The 13,904-nt window shown below is 47.7% G+C and overlaps 2 protein-coding genes across 6 annotated transcripts in view; one reads left to right on the top strand and one right to left on the bottom strand.

Annotated features, from left to right (window-relative positions):
* The window catches only part of RFFL (ring finger and FYVE-like domain containing E3 ubiquitin protein ligase), a 30,049-nt gene extending 29,572 nt beyond the window's left edge, over positions 1–477 (top strand). For all 5 annotated transcript variants that reach the window (XM_017743018.1, XM_017743017.1, XM_017743019.1 and 2 more), the window contains one exon: positions 1–477. This exon is cut by the window's left edge and continues 2,093 nt beyond it. The gene's annotated coding sequence lies outside the window, so the exon portion shown is untranslated.
* Positions 478–650: 173 nt separating this feature from the next.
* Positions 651–13,898, bottom strand: LIG3 (DNA ligase 3). Its single transcript, XM_017743016.1, is given in 20 exon segments — positions 651–1,185; positions 1,304–1,395; positions 2,011–2,185; positions 3,136–3,282; positions 3,864–3,938; positions 4,690–4,832; positions 5,157–5,280; positions 5,531–5,608; positions 6,486–6,573; positions 6,969–7,048; positions 7,838–7,969; positions 8,371–8,436; positions 8,439–8,543; positions 9,148–9,316; positions 9,416–9,493; positions 10,122–10,288; positions 11,131–11,282; positions 11,678–11,875; positions 12,739–12,855; positions 13,345–13,898. Coding segments are annotated over 20 exon segments (2,967 nt in total). The 5' UTR covers positions 13,889–13,898; the 3' UTR covers positions 651–948.
* Between the last annotated feature and the right edge of the window lie 6 nt (positions 13,899–13,904).

Raw genomic sequence — 13,904 nt, 5'->3', positions numbered from 1 at the left:
GCAGGAAGATGATTCCCCTATGGATAGATGTGCTTTTCCTTGTAGAGGGTAGGCTTATTTTCTACAGCAGGTAAATCAAGCTGCAGATCAATGCCTGAAATTTTAGGGATGAAAAGATCCACCCACCCTGTGACTCCAAAATGTGCTTTGTGAAGGGAGGACTCTTCTTGCTTCCCTTATAAAAATGGATTCTCTACTTATGGATATGAGGTTTTTTTAAAGGAAAATGAAAATTTGGAGGAAACTGATTAATGATCCAAAGGAATATAATGTTCTGAACTAATAAAGTAAATGGAAATATTTATGTGCTTTATGTACACTGTACATTGTTTAAAGATTTAAAGAGTTAATATTCTACTTGAAAGGGCATGTTATTCACTATTAAATCCTCTGGTACTATGATGGTTAAACTTACTAGTTTTGGTACAGAAGTCTGGTTTATAATTTTATAATAAAGTTGAAATGTGGTTTAGTTAACTTTGTTTCTGACTGTTACAAGCAGACAGAGCTACTGCTGAACTTTTTTTTTAAAAAAATTACCTGACAACTCAAATGACCTTGGCACCACAGCCAAGAGTCCCATGGAGCTGATGGTCTGTTTTCCTGAACAGGAAGAGAAGAACCTGTGGAAAATAAGTCCTGACAGCAAAGGAGAAGCTGCTTCAGTTTTATTTCTTTATCTATAAAAATACCCAAACTTTAAAAACCCAAGGAGACTAAACCAGCACCTGGATAAGGGCAATGGTCTACAGAATGGGCAGGAAAAGGGGATTCAGCAGTGACATTTCTTCAGAGTTTTTTAAATTCATTCCATAGGGTTGCTCCGGATCTCTGTAGCTACCTCTGAGGGCATTTCCTGTCTATCCACATCTGCCAGAAGGAATCTCCCCTTTCCTTCCACCTCCCTATTTATTCCCAGCTGTTCCTGTGCCAGCACTGCCCCCTCTGCTAGCACGGGGCCAGCAGCCTGCGCTTGCGGATGCATTCCCAGATCCACCTGGCAGTCACCCGCTGGGCGCCGGGATTGGCATCAATGTCCCCAAGCACGTGGGTGGCTGAGGCCGTGTCGAACTCCGGCACCAGGTCCCCGTCGTAGGCGATGAAGTAGCGGCGGATTCTGGCGAAGTCCTTCACGGAGGGGGCCAGGTACAGCTTCACCCCCGTGAAAATGTCCAGCAGCAGCTGCTGAGGGGGGAAGGAGAAGCAGAGCTTGGGCAAAACATTGCTTGGAATGGAGCTGGACAGACAACAACTGCCCCAGCGTCCTCCCACCCCGCCGTGGGTGCCTGCCAGCTGGCTGTACCTTTTTTCCGTTGTCCTCCATCTCCGATGCTTTTCTCTTCTCCCCTCGTTTCTCCTCGGCTTTCTGAGGGGATCCAATGACTCCTCTGCTCTCTAAAAACAAAAACTTGGCTCATGTGTGTGCTCTGTCCAGATACTTGGTTGTGTTTTAATGTGGGGGGAGAGTAAAGAGTAGAAGGGGAAAGTTTCCTCCCCTCTTTCAGGAAAATTCATGAATTACATTTTTTCTACTGGAAATGGTGAGGGGCAGCCTCCTGCCCCCATTCCCAGGCTGCTGCTGCCACCTGCCCTCTGCTGTCACCCTTCTGTCCTGTGTGAAACTGCTCAGCAATCTGCTTCATGTTCCAGCTCAATTCACCTGGAAACCACCTCCAGCCACGTGTCCCTTTATACACATGAATTCCACCCAAATAAAATCAAACACTCATGGCCAACACTGTCAAAGCAAAGGGCTGTGACCTGCAGGAGTGGGAGCAGCGAACACCAACCTGAACAGCATCATTAGAGCTGTTGCCATCCATCTTTTCCCAATCCCTGGACATCTCAGAGCTGTGCTACTCAATTCATACTGGGCCAAGCCAAGGATCTGAACAGCTTTGCCCAAGATCCCTGAGATTCATGTGCAAGGTGGGATCATCAAGCCTCTGACAGAAGGCAAGGACCCAGAGGACACAGGCCCAGGCTCCTCTCCTGAAAGCACCATCTTACCTTCTGCCTTCTGGGCTTTTGCAGGGGACTTGCTTGGGGGACTCTTAATACTGCTGTGAGGTGTGGAAGACCTGGAATTCTCATCATTCTCTCCACTGCTGCCAGCTGTGGACTCATCTTCCTCTCCAGCCACCACACTGAAATCAGCCTTCTCCTTGGAGAGCTGGTACAGCTCCTGCCCAGCAGAAAGAGAGCACTGATCATGTGTGACACTGGACACAAACTGGGATGCAGAGACTGCTCTGGATTTTTCCCCCCTGAAGTGTTTGCTCAGATGCTTTTTCTTCCTGCACCTCTGCAGTCATTTTCCTGTCAGCTCTGCCCCAGCATTCCACCCTTCTGTCTGGCATTAAGGGAAGCCACACAGGGAGGAACAAAAGCCACATCCACATCATCTGCCACAGAGCAAGACAGCCCCATTCACCAGAGCCTGAAGAGTGAGCAGTGCCCAGTGCTCAGAGCCCATCTGCAGAGGGGTTTGTTCCTCTCTCCTCCCCACAGGGATCCCGACAGGCCCCAGGGGGCTGCGTCACTCCTGCTTTCCATGGCACAAGCAGCCCTGGCAGCTGCTGCCAGCCCCAAACTGCAGCAAATCCTCTGAGCACAGAGCTGTCCCCCACTGCTGGGGCTGGCACTGGGCCCCTTCCCTCAGCACAGGAGGGTGAAGGGGTGGCTGCAGCCCAGGGGGCCTGGCTGGTGCCACTTGGCCCCCGTGCCCCAGGACACCCACAGGCACGTCCCAAATGCCTCTCCCAAACTCAGCAACTGACAGGAAACCGAGTGACCATGGAGGGAATAAAGGTCACTCTGAGGAAGGCAATTCCTCACCCTGGCACAAGAGCTGACAGAACCAATTTCCAGCACAGACTTTCCTCACAGGGCACAACACCACAACAGCTCAAGGGACCTGAGAGGCCTCCACAGCAGAACAACCCAGCCCGAGCCTGGCATGAAGGGAGAATGGAAGGTGCCATCGCAGGCAGCAGCCAGCAGGTGCCTTCACTGCATGCCCTGCTGTGTGATTTGTCTCTGAAGCACAGACTGGAGCCAGAACCAGCTCTCCCTGTGCTGTGGGGCCCTGTGCTGACCCACCCTGAGCTGCTGTGGGGCCCTGTGCTGACCCACCTTGAGCTGCTGCAGGTTGGTGGCTGTCTGCCAGTCCTTGTCGTCGCGGATGCGGGTGCAGCGCGGGAAGCGGATGGAGATCCCGTCCGCAGTGTGAGCCTCGGCCTTGGAGAACTCGGCCCCGGTGATCTCCCACACGGGGGCTTTCTAAACACAGCAGGGAGGAAGCCACGTCACATTCCCCTGCTCTCTCAGGAGGCAGCTCCAAAGTGTCTCAGCCCCGCTCACACCCCACCCCAGCACGGTTCCACATACACAAACTGCCCTTCCTGGTCACCTTCATTAGAAAAAGCTCATTTTTCACTAAGCCAGAGATCCTTCACTAACACAAAATGCCAATTTCTAAGTAACACCTCCTGTTTCAGGATACATGGCACAGACCATACTGACACATTCCCTACAACAACAGCAACTTTTGGGTTGCAGTTGTGCTTCAACCGTTTGAAGTCGGATTTCTCATGTATCTCAAATTTAAAGTAAGCTCACTTCTGGAAGGGATTTAATGCACAAGAATATTTCCCAAAACTGCTGCAGGTGTGATTTCTTCATGAAGCTCTTAGCCTCAAATGCACCTGCAAGATTGAGAGATAAAAACTTGTGCTTAATTTCCCGTTCCAAGTATGAAGATTAATTTTGTAACAGAGACAACTTCTAAGTTGTCCTAAAGGATTTATAGAAGATTCCAGAGTAAGGGCTGGGAAATGCTAAATGATTATGAGAGCACTCACCTTTGGATCTGGGACAATGAAGTCTGGGTAGTAGATTTTGTTAATTTTTAGCCACCTTGGAATTTTACTAGGATCCTATTAATTCAAAGCACAAAATTAAAATTTTTGACACTTATCATCATACATAAACCTAATTCTACAAAAAAAGCTGTTGAAACACAACCTAGAAGTAGATCAGCATAGAAGTATTACATTGCCTTTGCATGGATGAAACTTGCACTGATCTGCAGCAGTTTCTCTCATCTAGAAAATCACAAATATTACCTGAAACAGCCCTCACTTCCTGTCATTCTGTGGCTGAAACAAGAACAGTTGCTCCAATTGTGATTCATGTAAAACTACAGATTTTTTTTAAGCTTCTACAACTTTGATGCAAATGGCCTTCAGGATGTCAAGGTAATTTTAAAATTCAGCTCTTTGTTTATTTGTCCAGTCTTGAAAAGCAAGGTAAGCAATTTACAGAAATCTTAACTCCAACCCCAGGTTATGGAGCCACCAGACCAGAGTCTGACTGAGCACTTCCCTCCCACAGCCCCATCTAGTGACTGCCTTCGCCAATCACAATGTGCCCAAAAACCCAGATAAAAAATTGCTATCTTCCCAAGGAAGCTTTGCCCTAGCAGGAAACAGATGGTGCCTGGCTTCCCACTCAGTGTCTGGGTACAGATCCCAGGCAGTGCCTCATGCAGGAGCTGGCTGCACTCACACCTCACTTGTGGGAAGTGGCTGATGTGCTTTAACTCTGATTCATTCCTGGCAGGGCACTTCCACCCTGCAGTGAAGCAGCACCTCAAGGGCAGCTCAGCCCTTGGCTCTCCCCTCTCACCTTGCTGATCTTCACCATGTCCAGCTCTGTCTGCAGACGTGCCAGGGTGGCGTCATCGTGGCCACCGGAGCACTTGGTCACAGTGCACCACTTCTCGCTCTTGGGGTCGTAGCAGCCCATGAGGAAGATGGACATCATCCCACCTGCACAGGGACAGCAGGGGCTCACACCTTCTACAGGACAAGCCAAAACCCTTTTCCATCTTTGGGAGCCAAAGGGGCCTGGGCTGGTGTGGAGCATCAGCTCCACTCAAAGCTGAACAGAGCCTCTGCACTGTGCAACAGCCCAGCCCAACACCTCCAGCTCTGCTGTGCCAACTGCCCACAGCAAACCCACAGCCCAGCACGTGATGGGCTGCAGCAGGCAATCCCTGCTCCAGCCACTCTCCTTCTGGAGGCCTGCAACAGGAATACCTTGGGAGTTCCCTGAACAAACAGATCTCTGCCTTAAGCCAACTCCAGACCTACCTTTACTGCCTTGTCCATAGAAAGCCCCCAGCACCACCAGGTCAGCTGTGTCAGCCATCGCCCCCTCATTGAGATAATCCTTCTTCACCTTCAGCCAGTGGCGTTTCCCTGGTTCATAACTACCCTGTGCAAAGCAAGGCAGAACCCCTCAGAGAGATCCCCCTGGTGGCAGCAGCACCTCACACAGCCCTGGCCTTTACCCAGCTCAGCAGCTCCTGAGCACAGAAGGAGGAGCAGCTTAGACTGGATGGCAGCATTGAGAGGAACCCAGAGATGTTTCAAGAATGCTCAGGGTGTGATTCTGTCTCAGAGCTGGTTCTGCTGTCATTCCCCAATTCCCAGCTTACACCAGTAAAGAGTGAATGTGAACTTGCCTTGACATCTTTCAGCACCAGCCCTTCCAGCCCCTCCCGGATGACTCGGGTGATCATGTCTGCCAGGTCTGAAGCTTTCTGGAAAGGAGACGGATCATGGTTAGCTCAGGACTGTAAAAAGGGCTGAGGTCTGCAGGCTTTTTGTTTGGAGCAGTGGTGCACTAAACCCAAAGCAACTGCAGAGAGATGAACAGGTAGTTTCACAACAGTTCTCCTAAGAGGATCCTGTACACGTTCTCTTTGCTGCACATTCAGTGACCAAGCTAGGAACATGTCCCCAGAAGAAAAGGTTTGTCTAGTTAAAAAGTACCCCCCAGAGATGTGGCTGCCCCACTGACTGTGTCCCAGTATGTCCCAGATCAGATTTTCTCAGCCAGCAGCACCAGCTTCCTTCTCTATCCAACTGCCTTGGGACCTATGAACCTTCTTCTGCCCAGAATTTCCAAGCATTCTCCACCAAAGCCAAAGTGCTACAGAAATCAGTAGCAATGGGGAAAAATAATGGGACATCAGGCTTGTGCATAAGCAAAGGAAAAGCGCAGCATGCTGCTGCCTAAAGGCAGCTTTTAGCAGCCAGGGTGTCTCAGGCTGTGTGGCACTTGAAGCTGCCAGTTTGGGAAGCGGCAGCAGTCTGGCTCCCTTCAACCACGCTGCAGTCACAGCTCTGCACTGCACAGACTGAGTGACAACAGGCTTTAGCTCCTCCTAACAGTGTCAGAGCGACAATGGCTGAAAAATCATTAACAAGCCAAAAAACTTGAGGTATGCAAGTTAAGATTATGCTGAAGGGGTTGGAGCCAGCACAAGATGGGAATACAGAACTGGCTCAGGAAGTCTTGCACACAGAGCAGAAGCAGAACCATTTTTCCAGGGTGAATTTGCAGACTTAAATCATTAAAAAAAAGCCAAGTGGTGAAGGAGCAGGGTTAGGGTTGTAAGGGCACCCTGGACTCACTGTGACGTGTTTCATCTCCGAGAACAGGATCCGGTTGGGGATTTCCACCATGTTGTCATGGAGGAACTTGCGCCGTTCACACAGGGGCCTAGAGCAGGGCATGGACAGTGAGGGACAAGCAACAATCCCAACAGCAACACTGAGAAAAAGCTCTTTAAGTCATTCAATGATTCATCCCAGAGTTCCAGAGAGGACAACTCGTTCTTACTTTCCTCCAGGAAGTGACAGAACAGAAATTCCACGTTAATTGTGTGTTTAGGGGACATGAGCAGCTGAGATGCAGCTAATCCCAATATTTGGGAGAGCAAGAGGAGCTCCACAGTAAAACTCCTTGGCACGGCAAGATCCCTCCCAGGCAGCCCTGATTTTACAGTGAGTGGCCAGTCTGACAGCCCAGGTGAACTGGTCTCTCTGCACTGGTGGAGGTTTCCAGCCAGTTTATCCTGGGAAACCAGCCCAGCCACTCTCCCCTGCCAGACACACCTGTCCATCAGGCTGACGTCATTGAAGTAGATGCAGTCAAACACAAACAGGCAAACGTTGGCATCTTGGAAAGCAGCTTTCTGAAACACAATGAACATCAACCCAGAGAATTCTGCAGGCACAGCAAACAATTTTAGAAAAGTAATAAAAACAAAAGGATGGATTTTTCTCTCTATAATGTTTTAGGTATGATAAGCTTAGGCCTCTTCTACAAGTATTCTGAGAATTAAGATTTACATTGAATGTGACAAAGCACAAGCTAAGAAGATAAAAAATGTTCATTTCCTAGGAATGGGAAATAATGCTAAAAATATTAATGACTTTGGGCAATGCAACATCTGTCACTACTGCTGCAAAAAACCCAACACATTTCTAGAGACAGCAGATTAATGGCTACTTTTAACTTAAGCAGTTATAGTTCAATTTTCATTTTCCTGTCCTCTTCCTCACCCCCATTCAGTCTAGACACAAGGACTACATAACTCTTATATGGAATAATCACTGCATCCCTGTGGTCTCCCAGGCTGCCATACATTGCTCAAGCCATGAGAAACAATGACAGAACTGCAAGATTTTCCAAAGATTTTTTAGTATTATTATGACCTTAGTTTAAAATTAGTATTTTAGTATTAATATTGTGAGATGAAGTTTTGTTAATGTGCTGCCAGTGGTCAGGTTAATATCCAATCTACTGTATTAGAGCAATAGCTTTTCAATATCAGCCTTCTCAGGGATCTTTTTTTTCCCCCCAGATGCTCTAACAAGCACCAGAGCTCTGAAATGACGCTGTGATAATTAACAGAATGTGTTTAAATCAGCAGAGTAACAGCCTTCAAACACAACAAAGCATTTTTAATTTTTTTTTTTACCTTGTGCACACCAAGAGTCCCAAAAGGAAGTGGCTTGCCAGTTTTATTGTCAATTAGGAGAACTTCTGAATCCAGGATCATACTTTGCCCACCAGGGAAAGCCTGGGGGATGAAGTCCTTAAAATGGGCTACCTTGGGAAAAGAAAAGAAAAATAACTGGCTGAAGAGAGGGATTCACTCAATGCAGGTGTTTTCTCCACAAGTATCTGAGGCACATGTGGCACATCTGCACTGCTCTGGTACCCACAGCAGTCTACAAATAGAAAAATGAGGCTTTAATAAACAGAACCAAGGCATCCAGCTGGCACCAAGGCTCCCAAAATGCAGTGCACAAAGAGGACTCTACAGAAGACAGATGAAATTTGGTTCCAAGCTCTTAATGTGCATCAAAATTAAATGATCACAATGTTAAGTGTTGCTTTTCCAGATCCTACACATCTCCATAAATTACAAGTAAGTCTCCAAGAGAAGGAACTATTGGGAATGCAGTGGGTGAGCTGGCACAAGGGATGAGGCAGTGCCCAGGTGCTTACTTTGTGGGGGAGCACAGGTTTGAGGCTCCCTCTGGAGTAGCTGAAGTTATCCTCGTTCTTGTTTTATCTCCGTTCTTGTGCACCTGCACGCGCTCGCCGTCGTACTTGATCTCGGCGTACATCCCGTTGGGACACTTCTTCATGGCGTACTCGATGGACTTGCAGGCCTCAGCCTTGGGGACAGAGGATCCAGAACCCAGGTGACACATGGGAAATAAAGCTACTCCTCCCTAAGTTCATGAACGAGCTACAATGAATTCCCTTGTGCAGCTAATCTCTGTTAGCAAGTCCAAGTTTTCCTTAATTACTCGCTCACTTAGCATCATCTGCATATGCCCAGATAATTACAGCTTTTCAGTGCTTATCCCCTCCAAATGCTTTAAAATGCACTGTGCCTTTTGTAGGAGTGTGCTCAGCCCAGAAGTAAATATTTAACTCTGCTTTGTTCACACAAAAAGCCTGACTTATTTGAATCTCTAATCCACTGGAAAGCTTAACGCTACTTCCAGAGAAAGGATCAACTTCTGCAATGACAGCAAACAAATATAAAAGACTGAGAGCAAGACTGAAAGCAAGGCAAGGTTTTAGCTTGGCAGTGGCACTGAAGGTGCAAGTACTGAGCATACTGAATACTTGGCCTCGTGGAAGGAGATGCTTTCTGAACTGGCATTAAACAACACTGAGCCCTGCACAGTCAGCCCGTGCTGAACAAGCACTGACCCTTCCAGCTGGGGCTCTCTGCTCCCTGCCTGCCTGGCAGGAGGGGCCCCAACCTACCAGCATGGGCTGCACCGGGGTCATGAGCGAGGCCTGCACGCTCAGGGTCCTCTTCAGCCCCGGCGCCTTCTCGGCCTCCTGCTGGTTGTGCAGCACCCGCTCCACCACGTCCTGCAGGTTCCGCGAGGCCTTGAACGCCTCGTAGGCGTTGGGATCCAGAGCATCCAACCTGCAACCCATTGGGGAGGGGGGAACATTGATCAGCCCCAGGCCTGCTGCTGCTGCTGCCTCAGGAAATGAGCTTTTCTGGGTTTATTAAAGCACTTACACGTGCTTTGCTCCAGCATTCATTTTCAAGTCATGCTTAATTAGCCTGATGATGCATTTCAGGTCGTTGCCCGTACACCTGAAGAAGAGAAGATTCAGCAATGGTAGACATTGAACTGAACAGCTTTCCAGCTGAAAAGAAGGAACTGATCCAGGTCTCTTTAAAAAAAGGCCCTCCCTGTGTGGAGGGTTTAAACAAAACTGAGAACACACGTTACTAGTGACACCTCAGAGGCACAAGGGGATATCCAAAAGGCTTTCCAGCATCTTTATGCCAACATTAGTTCTGCCTCGGTGTTGATGTACCTTCCAAAATTTACTTAATTAACACATCAAGAGTAGCTAATAGTAAAATCCTCAGCCTCAGAGCAAGAATTTTTGTCTAAAAGTCTTGAAGGCTTTCCCCAACATATTTAAGAACAACAACTTAATTAACAGCTAAACACCATTAGTGTATTTCTGCAAATCACTTGTTTGGTACTGACTGAAGAGTCCTGACAGGCAGGGATGAAGTTCTCTGGCATGAACAAGAGCCATAAATATTCTCCATTGCTGTCAAGGGTGTCTCAATCACACCACTAACAGCAGCTTACAGATGCTAATTAATCAGTCTCTGTGGCTCATAATCAAGTTTTCACCTACTCCAGCTTGCAGAGAACCACTCCCAGTGTTTGGGCAAACCTTCAGAGGCAGATTCCTGCCCTCACCTGCGACTGATCTGCTGCAGGACAGTCTGCTGGTCATCCTCCTTGGTGAGCTTGGACAGCTGGATTAGGAATTCATCGACCTCCTGGATGGTCAGGAGGCTCTTGGCTGCTGGAGGACAAGTCTTGCTCTGCTCGAAGAAGATCCGTATGGTCTCGGAAACATCTCCCTGTCTCCAAAAACAAAACCAGGGTGTGGATGAGAGGCATGGCCAGAGAATGGGGGTGCCACTGGGGATTCAGCATGGTTGCAGTGAGGATAAAGGACAGGACTGATGCTGGGATTGTGCAAAGAAATCAAACACTCAAGGAAGCTGCCACGACACATAAAGCTGCTCAGCTGTTTCATTCGCCAAAAAAGGTAATTAAGAGTACCAGCATCATTTCATGGCTCTATTTTTCACTGCTGCAGCAGCACAGACCCTTTATTTCCTCAGGATGAATCCACTTGTAAATCCAAGGATGTGGGACAGGCTAGTGATGTCACTAGAAGGCACTACATAGCAAGGCAATGAACAGAGATGAAAGAATTACCTTTACTGTCTAATTCACCCCTTTTCTGCACCTTGCAGTGAATCAGAGGGTGCACAGTCAATCACCAACTCCTGTGCACAGGGACTCAGTGCACAGCTGAGCATTTGCAACTGTACCAACTTAATTGTATCAACCAACTGCAGCTGCCAGTGACAGGTCTGTTAATTGAATCCCAGGTTTTGATATGTGATGGTACAAAAGGAGTCACATAAATCAGTTCTGTAGGAATGTACCAGACAAAGGAGTTTAGACAAACAGATGCAGCCCACCTTGCCTAGATAATTTTAGTCTTGCTTTCTAAAGCTTTGCAGGTGGATTCTTATCCTGCTTTCTGGTCAAGCATGATTTTCTACAGGTTCCAGATGGCAGAAAATGCTACAAAAACTGCTAAAGCCAAGGAAAACCAAAATACATCACCAGCTCCCATTCTAACAGTCAAGCTAAGGAGTAAAAAAAGAGAGCTGCTGTCTGCACTCACCTGCTCCAGGTCCCGGACCATTTCTTCCTGGTTGCAGTTAAAAATCCTACTGAACAGCTTTACAATCTGCTTATCATTCAAGTTGTAAACTATTTTAATGACACCTGGTAACAGCAGCTTAATGGTCAGGTATACATCACCATGAAAACCATCTGGAAAAAAAAAAAAGTCACATTATGACTCTGATGATTTATTTTCATGTCCTGGCTCTGGTTTGTGCCCATTTGAATAACCCTGGGATAAAACCCACAGCCGGGGCTTCTGTTTGCTCCACATGAAAGGAGTTCTTAGGGGAAATACCCACAATTTGCCTCTAAATCTGATCCCAGCACTAAATTTGGCACCTACAACACGAGTGAGACATTTTTGTCTGAATTTGCTATTTAAAGAGGAGTTCTCTTCTCAAAGATTATCTCCACAGTTCAGAAATCACCACAGCACAAGGCTGGGACCACACAACAATCAGATTTTAATTTCACCTTTCCTTTTGAACTCAGACTTTGAGGCTGATTGTGAGAGGGCTGAGAATGCCAAGCAGGAGCCATACCTCCTGCAGATCCCTTCCTGAGGAAGTCCTGGATGATCTGTGTTTTCACATTGTAGCTTGGCTTTTCGGCCACCATGGCACAGAGCTTCCGGAATTCCCGCAGCAGGCAGTCCTTGTGCTTGGGATCACACTTGGATGCAGACAGGCTGGACTTGTGGGCAGAGTTTGCAGGGGCATCTTCTGAATTCTTTGGCTTGGCTGCATCAAACACATCACAAGTTGCTTTTTTTAACAATAAGGAGCAAATGTTGAAGTTGCCTCTGCCTGGCAAGCTGGGAACAATCCCAGCGTGCTGGCAAAGCTTCAGAGCTAAAATTGATGACTTTTATAAAAACCTTCAAACTATTTTTACCCTTCACGTTACACCAGAATTTTCTGGCTCTTAATTCTACCAGAAAAATATGATTAAACCACAGTGTAAAGGAATTTCTCCTTCCAGATGCCTCTGTTTTATTTATTTGTTCATTTTTTTCTACTTCACAGGTTTTTGCCCTTCACAGCAAGATGTTTGCCTAAGGTAATTTCTAAAATGGGGGAATATGTCCCAATCCCCTTTTCTCTCCTAACACCAATCCCCTACAGGAGGTGATGCCTTTGGCTGTGTTGTGGCTCTGGGCAGTTTGGAGCTCCAGGTGGGTGTCAGGTCAGTCAGAGCTCACACAGGGACTGTCCTGCTGGCAGCTGCTCCTCAAGACAAGTTTTCCCTTCCATGAACACCCTAACTGAGAATCCCTCACCAGTTTTTCCTGGATTTTGAGCTTCAGATGGGATAACTTTAGGCTATGCCTTCAGTTTGACTGGAATGAGCCAATGGATGCAGGCAGATGGAGTCAGTCTGACAATGAGGGGAATGGCAGAACCTTTGTTTCCTTGGGAATATTGGAAACTCCAACATCTTTCAAGACTGACAGCCTAAGCAGGCATTGACACCTTCTGGCAAACCAGAATTTAAAAAAACTAAGACTAAATCACCTACAGAAAAAAACCTGCTGATCTGAGGCAACCTCTGATGCTGAGATTAGAAGAAACTGATTTCCCAGAACCAGTTTCTTGATTCTTACCAGTGAATCCAGAGAATTTCTTTGGTGGATCTTTTGTGGTCAGCTGTCCTGTGGCAGTGAGCTTTGCCTGCACTATCACCTTTTTCTTCGGGGTACCTCCAGTCTTGGAATTGGCTTCTGGAAAGCAGAAAGGTTCAAAGAGGCAGTCAGGAATAATCTCATACGTCCCTCAACATATTATGTATGCTAGAGAGTAAGAAGCCTTAACAGAAATGAGAATTGAAGGAGAAAAAAAATGTTGATGGTTTTTTTTAGATAACAGAAGTTAAAAAAACATGTAATTTTTTTTAAAGATCACAGAAAAAGGTGAAAATGGAAAATAACTGATGCTTCCTCATGGGTTTTATTTGCTGTTGAATTAAATCACCTAGGCCTTGCCCACAATCAGTTGTGACAAATGAATTGAGGAGTACCACTGTAAAAGTGACCATTTCTTCCCTTTCCTACATGGCTGAGACAGGGATTGCAGCAGCACCACACACTTTGTCCCTAAGGCATACAAATTAATCCATGAGGATTTCACGGCAAAGACACAGCTGGGTGACAACCTGTGGCATAACTTGAAAGCAAGGAGAAAAGCTACCCAGGCACTGCCTCGTGCCTCACCTGATATGTACTTGTTGATTGTTTCTTTCTCCTCATCCTGCAGCTCTTCCCACCCCTCCAAGTCTGTGATGTCTTCGATTTTCTTGGTGGTGGCCCGGGCCTTGTCCAGCTTCTCAAACATGCACTTGACATGGTACCACTCCTTCATGTCCCCCCCGGACTCCGTGAAAGGATTGGGGACAATTTTCCCAATGCGCACCATCCCCTTCACGATCTTCTCCTTGCACTTCTTGCAGCCCGCGGTGCCTCGCTTGGCATAGTCCACACAGTACCTCTGCTCTGCCATGTCCTCCGCAGCTGTGCGGGCTGAGCGCGGCCGTGCGCCCAAAAGCAGGGAGAGACGAAACGCTCCGGCAGCGCCGCGCTGGTCTGTGGCTGGCAGGGAGACAGGCTGGAACAGCAGCTGGCACCAGTGGCCGGGCTTGACTCTGACACAGCAAGAGAAGGGTCTGGGCAAGGAGAGCTGTGGGCGAGGGCAGAACAGCGCTGTGCCCCTGCCGAGAGCGCGGGCAGCGTGTGACAGTGCCCTGCCGCCCGTGGGCATGCAGCCGGCGCTGCGG

This window comes from Corvus brachyrhynchos, unplaced genomic scaffold (genome assembly GCF_000691975.1).
Source record: "Corvus brachyrhynchos isolate BGI_N302 unplaced genomic scaffold, ASM69197v1 scaffold99, whole genome shotgun sequence".
NCBI classification, from domain to species: Eukaryota; Metazoa; Chordata; class Aves; order Passeriformes; family Corvidae; genus Corvus; species Corvus brachyrhynchos.
The sequence above is the reverse complement of the archived record's forward strand: the minus strand, read 5'-3'. Positions and strand labels throughout refer to the sequence as shown.